The 18,135-nt window shown below is 39.0% G+C and overlaps 1 protein-coding gene across 4 annotated transcripts in view; it reads left to right on the top strand.

Annotated features, from left to right (window-relative positions):
• mta1 (metastasis associated 1) overlaps window positions 1-18,135 on the top strand; it is a 34,563-nt gene that overhangs the window by 754 nt on the left and 15,674 nt on the right. For 3 of the 4 annotated variants that reach the window (XM_026300272.1, XM_026300263.1, XM_026300255.1), the window contains 2 exons: window positions 8,049-8,116; window positions 11,024-11,117. Coding sequence is in view for 2 of the 4 variants with exons in the window: in XM_026300263.1 (XP_026156048.1) it covers window positions 8,049-8,116; window positions 11,024-11,117 (162 nt within the window). In the remaining 2 variants the exon portion in view is untranslated. Of the gene's footprint in view, window positions 1-2,157; window positions 2,770-8,048; window positions 8,117-11,023; window positions 11,118-18,135 lie in introns of those variants that run through there. The other variant, XM_026300275.1, reaches the window with a different exon arrangement.

Raw genomic sequence — 18,135 nt, 5'->3', positions numbered from 1 at the left:
GGCAACTCTAGTTAATACCTAATTAAGAGTCTTCTTTTCCCCTCCCACTAATTTGTGCTGATGCTGCTCTGATTCACATCCTGGAGATATTGTGTAAAAATAAGCAAATGGAAGTTTCTGATGCTATAACAGAGTTGAACATAGGGGTATTTTTGGGGACTTGTTTACCTGGATTGCTGAATATGAGAACAGACTGGGAAACAAGTCTGGAGGCTTCACACAAAAAAAAAAAAAAAAGCATTAGCAGATTTTTGGCAGTTTGAGATTTTATTATGCTATTGCTTAAATTTTCAGTATCTGTCAAGACCATCATAAAATGCCATCTCCTGACAGGTATACATGTGTACATTACAGGTGTAGCTACTCCTCCATTCACCAGATTTTTTTCATTCATATTTTTTCAGCATGACTAAAGCCCCTTGTTTTCCTGTAATAGTTAAATAGCCGAATTACGGTAAAGAGCGAGAATAAGCCTGAGTGATTGATTACATTTTGAAGATATATTTACATGTAGTGACTTACAATTGTGTAGCTAAATAGGAATGCTGTGACTCCTTGGCTTAGTACTGCATCAAAAATAGCCTGTAGTGATCGTCACAGCTCTCCTATTTAGTCAAATGAAGCATGGCCTACCTGAGTTAGACAGGATTATGTCCAGAGCAGGACAGAAAGTTAACACTTCACCAGCCATATGTTGCTGAATTTGATAAGTCTCTCACTCTGTCAGCCTCTTACACTGAGATGCAATCCAGCTAAGCTTGAATGTCATGTCTCTAGAAAGTGTATTTGCTTAAAATGAGTGATATTTATTTCAACATGGTTTATTTTGGCTGTCACTCTCTGTAGTTTGAAAGAGAATTTTATTAATCAAAATTAGCTGAACTGTTAACATTATTATTACTACAGAGTTGTTCTTTGTGAGCATGATCATCATATAGTATGTGTTTTTATTTGCTTTGGAAGGGAAAATTTGATACATTATAAATAGACCTAATTGTGCAATAACCTAAACTGATTTAAAACCACAAAGCATAGACATCATATCACTGAATAAACATACTATTAAACCGTTTTCCCACAGTCACAACAATAATTTAATTAAAAATCAAGCACAATTTAGGCCAAAAATAAGCCCCATAATTGAGTGAAGCTTCCCCTGAGACCAATTCAACCTAACATCAGAACAAAGCAGAACCCTTGGAAAGATGGCCGCTGCTTTGCAAGACAATGCAGGATCATCTTGGAAAAGCAATGACTTCCCTTATGAGTGAACCATGGACAAAAGCTGGCTCAGTAGGCCTTGATGTCTTTGTTTTTACCGTGCAGGCCACAAGCCACTCTTCCGCCGCCTGCACCGCTTCTTTCTCATGCTTTCCCCTATACACAGGAAAGTGCTGGTGACTAAGTACAGGCTACAGTAAACCATATTGATATCCCAGAGCCATAGAAATGTTAGTCTCAACTTGAAAACAAGAGGGATTTGACTTACTTCAGATTAATTGTTAAGACAAGTCTCACGTGACAGGGAGAACCCTGATTTTAATGCTTTAGAGGACAGGTTCACAGATTTTCAAGTCTCTTAAAACAATGGGTAGTTAAACATAAAACTGTTGAAGCAGGTTTTGCTTACCGTAGTTGTTCCTGTTGTTTGTATTGGCCATAAAAACTCCCTTCCTAAAACTGATGTAAGTGAAAGTGGCTGAAACTCTACAGTACTCGGTCTGTGGAAAATGTATTCCTCAGTTTAATTGAAACTAACATGAGTCTTCAGCAGCCTAAGCATGAATGAATTCAACAGGAATCTGTTTGCAAGTATTGGATTGCTGGACAACATTGCTTGACATCAGCAGTTAAGCCGGTTTTTTGTCAGAGCCCTCTGCATTTACACCTTTTCCACAGCTGCCAGTCTGCTTCTGTTCAGATGAATGAGAGGGCTGCTTTTTTCATATGTGAATGCATTATTTCAACAGTGTGGGCATCTTTTAAAGATAGAATCTTCTTAAGACAAAATTTCACCAGTGTTTCATGCTAAGCTGCAGTAGAGGGACAGTAACACAAAGAGAAAATTCTGTACTAAAAGATTTTGGAAGATACCCGCATGACTGGATCTATTGCTCCTAATCTATTGCTTCAGAGAATCTTTCTAATATATTTATGCACAGAACAAAGTTAAAGGTAGATTTTGTTTTCCTTGATTTAGTGAACGCACATTAAGAAAGGATCAGCCAGTGGCCAGTTGGCATAGGAGAAATGATCCCAGCAGGCAAAAGTTTCTTCAATCCTAATATGCATACCTGTCTCGAAAATCTGTGAAGCTGTCCTTTTTAAATAAGTACTTGCACTAAAGTGTGAAAACTCTTGTACAGATTGTGCTAAATGTGTTGCAGTGTTTACTAACTTGAAAAATGATAAACTTTGGTGTCAATGCCCACATTTCTTTTGGCTGAAGACTGGTGAGGTCTTTCTCCATGTTGCCTGTTATGATTCAGAAGCTGCTATAAAGGTGTTTTGGTGTTTACTAATCGACAAACTGACTAACTTATAAACTTTGACAGTGCCCACACTTGTTTGGCTGGTGGCAGGTGTTAATTTCCCATGTTGGCAGTTGTCTCTCTTGCAGGTCTGGTGGGTGTACCGCAGAGTGAAGGTCTGAGGCTTGTTTCGCTGCCATCCTTAAAACCTACACACATTTGCTGATTAATCACATTTGAATAAGAACAAGCTGCGGTAGCTGCTGCAGCACAAGCACGGAACACATACGTGATTGGAGTTAAATTGCTGTTACTTTTTATGATATCGAATCCATCTCTGTTTAAACATCACTAAACATAATGGCTGGTATTGATGGAATATTTTGTTTTGTATCGTGTTTAATGTTAAATATATCTCAGGTCAGAAGAGAGACCATGTTAAGTGAAAGACACGTTTTTGCTGTCAGGAAGTAGCTGTTCAGCTTCTTCAGCTTGGAGCCACTAGTAGAAGTAGTAACCCCAGCAGACTGATAATTGCCTACATCTCAGTCTAAACAAATGTGTACAGCTGTGTCTAGGCTGATAATGTGAGGGATATCAAAGTGTAAAAATGAGATGCAAGATTGATTGAGAAGACTAAATTACCATAGAAACATCCATCCATACTATGACATTCTGAGCCATAGTCTCTTCCACGGTTGCTGCTCATGATGGCAGACACTCAGTGTGAGGATATGTGAGTAAGCACTGGATGGGGTGTGGGCTGTGGAGGAGGTGTGTGCACATGGAGAAGCGTGGGCGGATGTTCGCGTTCTCCATTTCCTGCCTCTCTGTCTCCCTTCCCAGCTGTAGCCAAGCCCTTTATATTTTGCATTATACTGTTTGTAGGCACCACATCTGTATTCTGTAGTTTTTGTCTGAGTAGAAACAGCGGCCCCTCATGGACCAGTTGTTTTGTCATTTTGTAAATTAAACTATTTTTTTTTTTAAAAAAGGCCCAAAAAAACAGGTATAGCATCAGGAGTATGATGGATTACGCCTTCTGTCCCTCTGTCATTGTGGGTATCATTATCATTTAGATTAGACATTCAGTTTCATTTTCGACAACTACCACTTGTTGGGAGAGACAATAAAATCTATTTTCCACGGTGAGCCATACAAAGATGTGTGTTTTTATAACCTCAGTTGTGCATTTATATTGCAAGTAGGTGCAGGTGACATTTAACATTTTCTGTACTGAATTTAAGTTTATAGCTAAGGTAGGAATCCTTGAGTAGGTTTTGACTATGTATCATGCCAGTAGCAGTGCAAGTTATTTTTCTTATCGAATTATCTGCAGTTTTCTTCATTGTTTTGTTTAAAAATATATAGAGTATAGTGAAAAGTCCAAGCTGATATAGGTGAATTGGTAATTTTATTTGAGCAACTTTACAAAACTCTGAAATTTTTAGTTTACGGCAAACAGAAAACAGCTTATACTCAGTTTTGAGAAGCTTTTACCAGGATATTTTTGGAATTGTGGCTTGAAACAAGACTAAAATCAAATTAAATCAGAAAGGGTTTCCGTTAATTTACTGTTGGTTAATTACTTGACAAAATTCTACATGTCTTTTTATATAAATGATGTTCTGTGTTTATTTCAGATCGTTGCTCCTATTTCAACAGCCTTAACTCAATTGCCCAGTATCATATCTGTTTGGCTGCGTTTTGTCTCCAGTCTCTCTTTCTGTCCAGGTATCTCTTTCTGACTCCATCAACTGTCTCATGTTTTTCCTCTCATCACTGCATCTCTCTGACTGTCTGTCTCTCTCTGGCTTGCTTTGAATCAGCCCTGCAGACTTTCTCTTTTGGGGCTCGGTAACATTCCTTGATTGGCTTGCACAAAATTTGACTGCACTGTGACATCACCAGCACTGGCGCTTACTGATTGGCTGGCACTGGGAGTGGGGGATGGCGAGTATGGGGACTGGTGGTGGGGTATTACGCGGGTTGAGGCGGAGGGAGGACTGATGGGAAATGGAGAGACTGAACGACGCTGCTCAGTGCCTACAGGCCCTCTCTCTCTTTCTCCCCGTCTCGCTGTCGTTCTCATTTTGAGTTCTTCTCTAGCTCGCTCCTCTACCAGGCTTCACTTCTCACACTGTGGAAATCTCCAACACTTAAAACATCCCACCCTTGACTGTCACTTAACTATTCTCTTCCCATTTTTTCTTAATGCAGTGGACACAGGTTGAACTTAAAAGGGATTCCATTCTTGGTAACCAAAGTTCCCGAGCCAGGAAAATGGAAGACATCAAGCTGTGACCGTTATCCCACCTTCAGTTACTGTAAATGTACCAAGACATTTGCCGTCACTAGCCTGAAAAGTTTTTAATGTGTGGTGGCAATTCACACCAAACCCCACACCAAAACTGAATGTTCGACAAGGTTCTGCTTCAGTTTGAAATGGTCATGACACATTTTGGCTCTTGATTAATGGGTCCCTCAGAGCTGACGGGCATTAAAGGGCACCATTGAACATCAAAATTTCACTCTGTGGTTTGTCATGAGACCTGTTCCTGTTTTTCAGGAGGAAACAACCTTTAGATGGGGCTTTTCCTCTTAAGCGCCAACTGTTTTATTTATCTTTATATCTCCAGGGAATGTTTTTCTCTTTTAGCAGAACATCCCAATATCCCAGTTACAGTACACAGTCACATTAATGTCGAATTCAATCCCACAGAGTTTTGAGAATCGATTAAATAATTTCATGTCAGCACAAGCTCTTGAACGTTGTCACGGTAATTTTTCATTATTTTTAACTTGTTATAGGTTAATAAAATTTGAAGACATTCCATGGGATTTTTATGGACCGAACAAATTTTTTTTTTTTCTCAAATCGGCAGATTTAAGTCTAGAACCCAGAGATAGTCAGTTTACTATTTAATACAAAGCAAGGAAGCAAATATTAGCAGTTGAGAAGAATCAAATATTTTCTAAAACACAATAATTAAGTGGTGATCAAAATAGTTGCAGATTATGTGTTTAATGGATGCTTAAATGACTTTTGTGTCTCTGTATTAACGTTAAAAAAAAAAAATTCAGTGCCTTAAAAAAGGGGAAAAAATTGCAATTAACTTTCTTGTGATCAACTTATGAATTGATCAACTACTAGTTTTGCTCTAATCAAGGCAGCTCCTTGACCTGCTCCCCCACTGCATGTTTACACCCAGTCTGTTGATCACAACTAGTCACAAGCCAGTTTCTCTAACGTCTGAGTTCCAGGCTATTGCTTTCCCCGTGTGTTAAAAAGCGGCCAGTCAGATATTGTGTATTCATCTTCAGCCTCGGTGTCGCTCAATTTCAAGTTGCCTGTTTGATATTCAGCAGTTGGATGACGGTGTCACAGTGGCAGTGGAGTCTCGTAACAAGCTGTTACAGGGTGAAGAGTAGACGGGCGTGATGTGACGATCTCTCCCCATCTTGCAGTGATGTTGAGAAGTGAATTTGTGTTTGCGACTGCCAAGAAAAAGCTGTCATAGAAATTACACTCAGCATGATTTCTGAAGTGCTGCTGTTACTTTGGTTAACCCACAGGAGAAAGTTCTTATCTCTTTTATGCACATGATCATTCAGTGGTTCAATGCATACAAAATTAGATCATTGAGTTTATATGGAACCTTACTACTGTCCATTTTTAGCTACTTTGGTGTGTAGTGCATATGTAGGTGTCTTAAAAAGCCTTGAATTTACTTTTATTTTAAAAAGGTTTTATTTACAAATGTCTAGCATACTTTTTTTTTTCTTGCCAGCTGTGGATAGTTGTATTAGTTATTACTTTTCATAACTGAATTGTAGGCTACACTCTCTAGCCACTTGACAATGAAAGAGGTATGGCAGCCTATTGAAAAAGCCCTAAAAAGTCTAACATTTAACTTGGTGGACACTGCAGAAACATTGAATGTGATTTTTTAAATTTAAAGTTTCATTTGGAAAGCTCTAGATAAGGGTGTGGGCCTGTTCTGTTAAGCTGTGTGTGTGTATTTGGGTTTGGTGGGTGGAAAGAAGACAGAAATATGGAACCAAAAGGTTTTCCATTGGAGAGGTTGGTTGTGCCCCTTACTCATCAGCAAACCTTGTGGCTGCTCTGCATTGTGATCTGTGTGGGTGGTGAGATTAATATATCTGCCTCTTCTGCCTCAGAGATACTACCTTAAAGTTGGGCTGTTGAACAGATTGTCGATGTTCACATAATTTTTACTCTTTAAAGTTGCCAGTTAATAATCTGAAATGTGATGGGAGCAAAAAACAATTAGCAACCATTCAGGTTATTGATTAATTGGTTTTGGTAATTTTCCTAGATCCAGCTTCTCTTTAGTGAGGATATGATGATTTCCTTTGTCATATGATAGTAAACTTAATGTCTTTAGGGTTTGGACTGATTGACAAAGCAAGATGTTTGAAGACATCATCTTGTGCTGTTTAAGTGTTTTCTCTTTTATAGAACAGTAATTGATCAATCAAGAAAGATGGATATTGAAAATAATGTTTAGCTGTTGAGAGAGAAGCTGGAATGTTTGACATGTTAACTATTAAACAGTTGCTGAATAATTTTCTGTAAGGCTATGAATTGGTTAATTATCTAATTGTGTTAGTACTATATTATAATTCAAGTATGTAAACAATAAATTATAGAGAGGTTTTAACAGTGTTTGTAGGTGGATTTCTTTTCCCTCTGGTAGGATAGATTTGGATATCAGGGCACATATGTGTGCTAGCATTTTGGGTGCATGCCTAAACCAGTTAGTATTGTATACAGGGCATGCACGAAAGAAAAATAAGAGTCAGTGTGTGTTGCAGTTGTGTTGATGGAATTTTGGGCAATCTCTGGCCTACTTGGTCAAGTTGATGTGGGCCTGGGGGAGTGTGGGGGTTGGGGAGTGAGGAGGTTTAGGGTGAGGGAGGATAGCTCTGGCTCCAGGCAGCCTACCAAATGTGGGGTATAATCTGACAGCACTCAGCCAAGACACATGCGGGGCTAAGACCAGGCACCCTACCAAGACTGGGGCCTATGGGGACATCCTGGTGAGAGCTAAGCCTCCAATGGGCCTGGAGTGATGCCAGGAGCCACACACATACTTGAATGCATAGCAAAGTCACATATGTGTGGTAAAGCTTGTGCAGTCTCTCATACACACCCACGCAAATGCAAACACACCACGCATGCAAACAGCAAAACGCAGGGGAAAGGAATGGAGAAATACAGCATCAGGGCTGAGAAAGACTACAATCTGAATGGATGGTTTGGAGAGCCACATTTTGTTGTGTGTGTCAGACCTCCCAACTACATCTGCAACTCTTATGTATGAAATGTGCGTAATTGAGTTAAACCAACATTTTGTGGATGTGTGTTGCATTTTCCTGTTGTCTAATTAAGCTGTCATGGTGTGGTCTAACTGGAAGTCACCCTGAATGTTTGGATCACCTTGAAATGCTGACTGACATGCCTTATTTTTTCCCCCTATTTCTTTCTTTTTCCACTCTCCACTCCCGCTTTCCTCCCTCTCTGTTCTTTCTTCTTCCTCTGTTCCTCTGCAGATTATGTTTATTTTGAGAACTCGTCCAGTAACCCACTGCTGATCAGGAGGATAGAAGAGTTGAACAAGGTGAGTGCGTGTTTGCAACTGAACTTTCCTCTTGAATGCAGCAACCACTGTACATTAGATTTCATCTCTCTGTCCTAATCCTACAAACTCTCTCATGGACATCGAACAGATCTGATTGGTTTTATTCTGGACCTTAGAACTCTTTGTGTGTTCACCGCTAATGCAGCTATAAATAAAAATCTAGATTTAGCTGGTGTAGTGTAATTGCTGTTTTTATACTGAATATCTTTCAATTATCGTATCTGCTTTTCTCACCCTTTTGGTTTAGCTTTTGTGATAAACGAAGGCTACTTTACATTTTTTACATCAGAACCAAACCCTTCCTACTGATTTAAAGGAAAAATGTTAGCGTTATATAATACTAATTTTTCCAGTTATTACATCTCTGTTATTATACTCAGGATCATTATATAATATATATATTTGCAGGGCACTGACATCATTATTCACAACAGTATTATTTGCTTAAATTATTGAACTGCTTTTTGCAAGATAATTCCATCATTTATGATCAGCCAAAATTGTTGGAATACCAATAGGAAAATCATAGTTACCTTACTGCAAGCAGTAAAAAATCTGTTGTATTATCATGTCAAAAGTATGACTGTAGTGTTGGTGGGGAAGGTGTCTGCTAAATCCCAACCTGCCATCTCGTACATTGCTCAGTTAAAGAAGCAGAAAAAGAGGCCTGTCTCTGTAGACTAGTTACAGGTGCCCGCTGTCTGTTCCCTGTCCCAGGCCTGCGCTGGATAATATGGAGACTGTTTAATGTGATCGACACAGAGCTCAGAGTGAGCCCTCTATTCTGCCTGTCACTGTCATTCTTTCTGCTCCTCAGGGATCTTTGGGTTTCTTTCTCATAAGGTTTGAGATACACATCTAGAAAGTATAGAACAGTGTAGGGAACAATCCTGACAACAGCCAGCTGCTCAAAACAATAGAAAAAGACTTATGCCCAAGCTGAAAGTGTTTTTTGCATTATGCCACAATTGTAGGAATTTTTACAAACTACATACAAATGGTTTTATTTAAACGTTAAGGAATATAGGGCTTCTTAAAGTTATTTTATTATTATTACCCTGCTGATTATTTCCTATTTTCATTTCATTTTTCATTTATAAAGTGGAACAAAATACTAAAAAGTGTGCGTTGTAATTTCCTAAAACGTATGGTGATATTTATTTCATTTTGTCATTGGCCATAGCTTTTATGTGTTTTAACCTAAATTGTTCATAATTTACTTACTCAAATTAGCCAAAGAATGCTCATCAAAAATTCATTAGCCACATGTGTACAGTAAATTATATCTTGATGCATCCATGTGATCATACCAGATATGTCTTTACATGTTCTTTGTTTTTCTCATGTCCAGTGCGCATGTCATCTCCCTGCTTGTATATCTTTTTGACCCTTCCAGTTATTTTCGTACTGCCCTCTGTTATGTTCTGGTTCACTGAAGTTCCAGAACAAGTTAGGTTTACAGTTTTAACTTGCATGAATATATAAATATTTATGAATCTGTAATGTAAAGTGAAGCATGCTCTTTAGTCTGTTTTACTATGACTTGCTTTTTGTTGCTGACCTGGACTGAAATGTAAAAGACATGAATTTACTTAAACTGTAATGGTAGCTAGGGTATAGGCAGTGGTTCTAGTTTACTCCAAAAAACCCTTAAAGGGATTAAAATATCTTAATAAAAGAATTTACTATGATAATATTTTTTAACCTTACCAATTTTAGTTGATATCCTTAAAACCAGTATGACTGTGAAATGCTTCGTAAAATGCATTATAACCTAAAAGATCCCAGAGGAGCAAAATACTTAAAAGGTCTATAAAGTTCTTTCTTTTGCTGCTTGACTTCCACATTTAAATTGCCTTCTATTTTTCTTACATCCATACTCATGTCTTAGCGCTGACCGTAAATGATTTTACCTTAGTCTGCTCCTTTCTTATGATCCTGTCATGTCGCACTTTACTTGACCTGTACACCAAAGTGTTTTTTTCACAGCTTTTCCTTACTTTCACAAGGAAAGAGAATCTCTCTGTACATTTTCATATTAACTTCAGTTGTACTTCTCTAAAAATGCAACAGAAGAGCTAAAGAAAAATTGGGAGCACAAGTCGGTTTGGAAGTTATCCATCATTTGTAAGAGAAAGTGTTTGCTCTCTAAATTAATATAAATGATAAAACCAGTCTTTTTTTCAAATGTTGAACTGGTGATTGACTAAGTACAAAATTGGCATATATGAAGTATCCACAGAACGTGAAGAAATATGATGTGTTCACTGTTTGCTAATTCTCCATCATCGCTTCATCAATCTCCCTATCACATTTTATCTCACTGGTAGGATTCATGAGAGAGTTCCTAATAGAATCTACTTGGCCTATATTAGGATACAAATGTGACTGTCAATGATATGTAACGCTTTGCTGAAGCGCAGTATATCAATACTGCAATTTATTCCATTTTCTTTTATGTTCTAAAGAGTTAAATGCTGCAAATCAATTTCTAATTTGTCCTTATTGCTTTTTAGACTTTTATTTTATTTTACCCACAGTGGTAGTTTTTCCCCCCTAATTTAAAAACATTGTTATATCAATCAGTCAGTGTAGTGACACAAGGAAGAAATTGATCTGTACAGACCCCCCCCACCACACACACACACACACACACAAACACAACCCCCACCCTGTCCTGATAACTGCAATACTCATTGTGATTTTTGGAGTTGCTTTAGTCTCATGCTGCATTTTCAGCCAAAGTTAAACTCATTTATGGGTTTTCATCTCTGTGTGTGTGTGTGTGTGTGTGTGTGTGTGTGTGTGTGTGTGTGTGTGTGTGTGGGTGCTCTGTGTGTGGCACCACTTGTTGCCGTGGTAACGCCGATTGTCTCTGGTTTGCAGACAGCCAATGGGAATGTGGAGGCCAAAGTGGTGTGTTTTTACCGGCGCAGGGACATCTCCAGCACACTCATCGCCCTGGCAGACAAACATGCAAGTGAGTGACCGACCATAACCCAGTCAACAAACATCAGGCATCAAAAACATGCTATCCAAAATGGTTCTTTTGGCAACCCGCTGCAGTTATTTTCCACTGCAAAGTTGTAGTATCTTCACATCCAATTGAACGGGGTTTCCCTGATCTGAAAAATACAATGATGCTCGATTGTAAGGCATGTTTGCACACCAGATTTTTATCAAGGGCTGATTCAAAATTGGACTGAGTTTGTGTGAGCTGAGAGAAACAGTCCAGACTGCAGCCCCTCCTCTGATAGGCCTGACTGCAGACAGCTTTCGATCTGCTTAGTGTATCAATAAGACGACACCTGTATGTGTGTCTATGCATATGTACTCTGGCTGTTACAGCGTGGGTGTGTGGCGTGTTGAATGTGGTGCTGTTCTCCAGAGTTTGAAGAAGGCTTTGCAGTTTGTGAACAGCTGGCAGACTTTGAATGTGCTCTACCTCAAGCGGTATTGTGTGGCTTTCTTAATGTTCTTGGTACCAGGATGTTTTGCAGAGAGAAAAACAGTGATTCAGAAAATGGTGATTGGAAAGAAAGAAAGGGAAATGCAGAAGCCTAGGAGGAACGATGAATTTACAATGGTTAGTAGAAGATATAGTACGGAAAAAGACTGAGTTGTACATAATGAAAGTGTGTCATTTAAATGCCAGTGCCATTCTTGACTGTCCAGGTCGCCTCCCCAGTGGTCAGTTAAAAATGATGCCTTCAGGGCATAGCTCCACAGTGCCTAAATTCAAAGAGTAAAGAAGCAGGAAGGGATACAGGATTTATACCCACTGTGGGATATTCACTTTTTCCTGAACATGACACGATAACACCTCTTTTGACTGTAAAAAGTGTCTAGTTTGACACTGTATGGAGCCAGACTTCTCAGCTTTGCATCAGAAGTTTGTTAGTAGGCTGGAGTGTAAACGTTGTCTGCAAGTCAAACTTGCCTTTGAAGATGACACAGAATTTTAAAATGAATAAATCTAAATTGAGGATTTGTATAGACTGTGTTTCTCATTATAAAGACTGTTGGTAGGATTCATTCTTGTGGCTTAACTGATGTTATCTACATCCTCCATTTTCAGTATAATCTTAAAAGGAAAATAGCACCACCTTCTACATACAAGCTGGACAGTTTTGGCTGTAGTTGATAATTTAGTCATCCTTTACTAGTGATATTTAATTTTTTTATTATCCTGAAATCCATGAGAGGAAGTGGGGGACAAAGATAACCAGTCTTGAGAGGATCATGATTTATGAGGCTTCATAAGTTCCACTTTTGACAGAATCTCATTTGTACCCATTTAGGACTAAAAGAATGAATAATTGATGTATTTAGATGCATTGGATTTCTTCCTATGTGTGGTAGCCGTAGAATCACAGATCACTTGCAGATGTTTCCACTTGCTTTAAGGAAAATTAGATTTGAAGGGTTGCATTGGTAGATCTGATTTGCTATCTACAAGTTATGAGTATGTATTTCAGGGTTGATATTTCCATTTTTTTAATAATTAAACATGAAATATTGTTTTTATATTCCAATACAACTATCCATAATCATTAGTGTAGTTGTATTAAAAAGTGAGGGCTTAGGGAAAAGGCAGACATGTGAGTAGCCACACTCAGGTGGGGTGAAAACACATCAGCAGCTCCAACTGCAGCCTCCAAAATGATAATCACCTGAGTGTACATTGCAATATAAACATGTTTCTACTTCATTGTGTAGTGTTAGAAGTCCACAGGTGCAAAAGAAAGAAAAGGTAATGCTGTTTTGGTAAAACACATAATCCAGTACACAGTGACACAGCTGAGTGGGCTGTTTCACATCTGGTCTGAGTTGACCTACTGTATGTGTCTCTATGTCTGTGATGTGGTACAGCATAGTTAGTCAACAAAGCTTGTAGACACAAGTTATGGTTACAGTATGTAACTCTTCGTAGCCCAGTGCTGTCTGGTCTCCTGCTACTGCACATGCTTGCTGGAAATACACCCACACAGACTCAAGTTCACACTAAACACACTCACAAACTTAAAAGAAAAAAAGTGACTATAATCATAAAATAAATCACATCAATGTAACAAAAAGATTGGTTTAGCACATTTGCAGTTCCACCATTCATACAGTAGCGTGTAGAAACACTTCCATCCTGCAGCCCAGGCTCACAGCACTAGGCACTAGACTTTGACAGGGTGTGGCAGAAAATGTTGGTTGCTGGGTGTGAAAGTGTATGTGTATGCATATACTTGTTATATACTTGTTTATGTGTGTGTGTGAGTGAGAGCTACCAAGTATCCTGTTTGGGTGAGTGCACATGTACAGCGTGTATTTGTGTGTATGTGTGACTCTTAGCCACCACCTGGGGGGTGTATCTGTGGCAGGAGAATAGTGTTTGTTCTTCTGGACCACACAGCAGTTTGTCGCTCACATGTGAATGTCCCTGATTATTTTTGAGTTTATATGCACTTATAGCCCACACATGCCGCTTAACCAGTACAGTTGTTTTTATGCATGATTTATGGTTATTTATTTATTTATTTATTTATTTATTAAGAAAATAGATATAAAGGGTTTTTTCTATCATTTTAGCATATGGGGTTTTTTTTAGGTTGGTGTTGGCTCTGCTCTGCCAGATGCAGTTCAGTAAGGGGCTGCCAGACATTTGCAATATTTAAAAAATGCATGGCAGGAATGGCTGCACACCACATGGGTGTGGGCTTTATCCTGTCTACATTTCTATAGCTGTGGCCACACTGTATGTTCCTTTCTGCATGTGTGTTTGTGTGTGTGTTGGACTTTTGCTCTGGGCCCTTTCACAGAAATAGCTAAAGGGGTACATTTAATTCAGTTCGTTATGGATCAGTGGAGAATTGCAATTGTGTGTGCATGAGCCTGTGTGTCTTCATGTGTGTCTGCTGTGAGTCATTGATCAAATATTTTGCTTGCAGAGAATCTGAGCACTCCCTCAATGGGGCCTCCAACTCCAGCATTAGCTCCTCCCCTCTCAGTGCAGGAGCCTCCTGAGTGGTCAGGTTCTGTGGCGGACTTGGCATTTTACCTCGCTGGCCCCTCCCTTCAGACATTTGAATTTGCCATGACTCAAACCTTTTCCTTTTTCCCCCATAAACAATAGACAACAGTGTTACCAGTGAATAAATGTAGAACCAGTTTAACTGAAGTGAGACTTGGTCATAGGCTAAATTTTGCCACTGGTTTCTTTGTGGTTGGGTACATCCCTCTGTCACATCCCTTTTATTTCTACTGTTCTATAAGTGAACTCATTCACAAATACAGTAGTACCTATGTGGAAACAACACCTTACCCTGGCAGGTGTACTGCCATGCTGCACCCCTTGAGTTACACAACCACTCAGTATCTGACAAGAGTCATGACATGTAATAATGGCTTTTACAGTGAGAAGATGCATTTCTCATCTGATCTCTGGTTGCAAAGCTTTGTGAACTGCAGCTTTACCAGGTGTGATGATTACAAAGTCAAGGTGACATCCCCTCCTGGTGTCAACACAGTTTTTGTTCCTGTTAGGTGCACCTGGAGATATTATGTTGTAGCTGTTTATGAATCTTATTAGTTTCAAAATTATGAGAAATTAATTGTGGTTTGTCAGGAAGGACCGTGAATAAATTTGGCCCATAATTATGTTTGTGGGCTCCATTTTTTTTTTTTTTTGCAAACAAAGAAAATCATGCTCAAAAATACATTTGTGTTCCTGGAGTTTTGGGACTTTTTTGACTTTTGTCTAGTAAAGTGAAACTGTTGCCAACTGTTTTGATTAGTTTTGCATGCACTTGAGGAACCAGATTGCAAATGCACATGCACTGCAACAACGTGATTAATCTAAAACATGTTTACGTGCAATTAGTTTGGTACTCCCCACCTCCCTATCACAAAGCTGGCATTGCCTGTATTAAGTTTAATGTCCTACACAGAAAGACTGTTCTGGGTCCTTTTAAAACCCTCTGGCAGAAACCAGATTGCATGTTGTTCTTATGCATGGATAAAATCTTCAGTCCAGATTGGACTTAGATTTTTTGTTTACATGACCTTTAAGAAATTTGGCTCTGGTTTCCTAAAGGGGAGTTTCAGCGTTCAGTTTTCTAATGTCAATTAGTTCTTAAATCAGTTCTGTTGTGTCACAAAAATAATTAGTAAGTCTGTAAATATCTGTATAATCGTCTGTGGTTCTAGAACAAGCTTTGTTTTGTCTGGGAAAATATCCCTTGTAATGTCTAAACAGTTGTTTGGGATTGGAAACCACATATTTTTAATATGTAATATGTATTTAAAGATAATGCCATGAAATGTATTTATTTATTAAAATACTGTTAAGAGTTTTTAAGTTCGAAGAACTTGCCACAGCTTTTTTTGTGTCTGTCTTCGTGGATTCTCTCTCCTCAAGTAATGTCAGACTGACTCGATCATGTTGAGATCATGGCTCTGTGGGGGCCATACCATCTGTTGCAGGACTGCTTGTTGTTGTTTCTGAAGCTACTTCTTTATGACTCTGGCTGTGTGTTTGGACTTGTTGTCATGCTGTTGGATAACATCGCTCAACAATCAAACCTTCCTCATGGTGTTACATGATAGATAAGAAGCTAAATATATGAAGTGACTAAAACTTTTGCACAGTCCTGTACGTGAGAGTCTGGCAGTTTGTGTTTGTAGTTCCAACGCTGCATAGTAGACCTGATGTCCCACAGTAACCTTTCTTTTTTTTTTTTTTTAGACACAAAAATGATCTGCACTACAGCACTACATTGTGTCGTTGCACTGTTTTTGTTTTCGACTGACTGTGCTGTTCTTGTTCTTACTCTTGTTTGGAATGTGCTGAGAATGAAGAACACTGTTCACATTGCACTTGTGTGAGGTGGCATGACATTAACATTGAAATACCTTTTCTGTTGTAAACTTGTCCTTCATTGAGCAAACAGGCTGTCTGGTGTGTCTTGCCTACAGATCTGAAGACACAATCGCCTCATTAGAGGTTAGAGCTCGATGGTATCGACTAAAGCATTTTCTCATTGATTCTGTGGTGATGTTTTGGGTATGTTCATTTGAATAGGAGTGGGTAATTTAGTCACTGAGAAGAGATGCTGTTGACACAACTGTAATGCATCCTTTAAGACCAATATTAAAGTTACATGATGTCAAGATATTATTGTACTCATTGTCTTTTCATTGTCTTGATTTATTATTTACTCATCTCCCAATTTTATTAGGACTGTTAGCACACTGTTATTTTCCACTTGACCAATCATTTTTAAGGAGATGCCACATGTCTGTAGCTGACTTCTTGTGTTTCCAGTTCCTCACATAAACATCACATAAACACATACTCTATCATAGAGGTGCAGTCAGTTTGTTAAGGTAATAACAGTCTGCTGTGCTCGCCTCAACTCCTCTTCTTGCCCTCAGGACTCCTCTTTCCCCTTCTTTCCCTCCCCTTGCTGTCTCTCAGCCCGGTAAGGTGACCCATTCATCAATAATTGATAATTGGCTGGGACAGGTGAGATGGAGAGGCAATTTGTAGAGAGTATGGTGTGGGTACACTGCCAGGAGATTGGCCAGGAGGAGGAGAGGAGAAGGACTGAGGCTGAGGAGTTGAGTTGCTACTAAAGGACGCACAGCCAGGGGCCTGTTGGAAGGACCTGGCTGCTGATGGACCACTACATAATCCTGTGTGTGTATGTGTATGCATGTCTGAGTGTGTGAAAAAGCGTGGGTATGTACATACAGAAGCAGAGTAACACATTCAAGCACACAAACCTCTATACGGAAACTCAGCTCAGAAATCATGTCAATATTATTCAGTTTGCCTCTGTGAGCTTTACTAGCTGTACAGCATATCTTTAGACCCTTGATTTGCTTTGAGAAAAACTCCACAAAAAGACATTAGATACAATATGACAGAAGTAACATTTCAGCCTCCAACAGAAAATGTTCATTCTTCTTATTCACTAGAGAGTAATCAATGCTAGGAATCATATCCTCATGCTCATTGCTCTGATATGGTCTTTTTGGAAGTAAAAAACAATAGCCTGTCATCTTGGTTTTTTTTTTTTTTGTTATTCAGAGGTTCCATTTTGAAGGCTTGTTCTGACTGGTGGCACTGATGCTAGGTTTCCTGCAGTTATAATAGTGGAGGTACTGCATGGAAACAATTTGAATTTTAAATTTTTATGAAATACAAATTTTTCTTCTTATGTTTCAGGTATAAAGAGCAGAGGTGGTACATCACATAGCAAAGCAAAGTCGACATGTTTGAGTGAAGCGTTTAAATGGGCATCATGTATCAGTCCCCTGATTTCCTGTCAAATCTAATATTAGCTGCCAATTAATGCATAAATAATAAACAAAAGGTAGTCTACCAGCTACGTACATGAGATCAAAGCTGTCAGTATTTAGCTTAGCATGTTTCACAAATCTTAAAATAATACAAGGAATCTAGAACAAGATTGATTATGTGTTTATGTTTATATTCTTCATGTTAAAAATACTATTGGTTGATGTATGGTTAATTTCTACAAATTTATATTTTTATGCTAATGCAGTGCTGTAGAGGGGTAATACTATGAGTGCTACAAGTTTTGAGCTCTATATGAGCTAGAACATTAGTAAATGTCTTAAAATGTAAGCACATTTTTGTCATGCGACACCCGAAGCCTCTATGTACACATTTTGTCTCTGTATTTATAAGTTACTACTTACTTCTTATTCTCTTTAGTCTTGTTTTTTCCCTGTTATTAATAATCTCTCTGTATATATTTGGCTGTTTTTACATGGCAGAAGATGGAGTGAGGCTCCTGGTGTGTGTGTGTGTGTGTGTGCGTGCGTGCGTGCGTGCGTGCGTGCGTGCGTGCGTGCGTGCGTGCGTGTGTGCGTGCGCGCGCGCGTGTGCGTGCGCGCGTGTGTGTGTGTGTGCGTGTGTGTGTGCGCGCCTGCCTGGACATTGATAGTGTGTCTGCTGAGTGCTGAGCGGAGTGAGGGAC

Source organism: Mastacembelus armatus, chromosome 22, assembly GCF_900324485.2.
Source record: "Mastacembelus armatus chromosome 22, fMasArm1.2, whole genome shotgun sequence".
Lineage (NCBI taxonomy): Eukaryota > Metazoa > Chordata > Actinopteri > Synbranchiformes > Mastacembelidae > Mastacembelus > Mastacembelus armatus.
The sequence above is the reverse complement of the archived record's forward strand: the minus strand, read 5'-3'. Positions and strand labels throughout refer to the sequence as shown.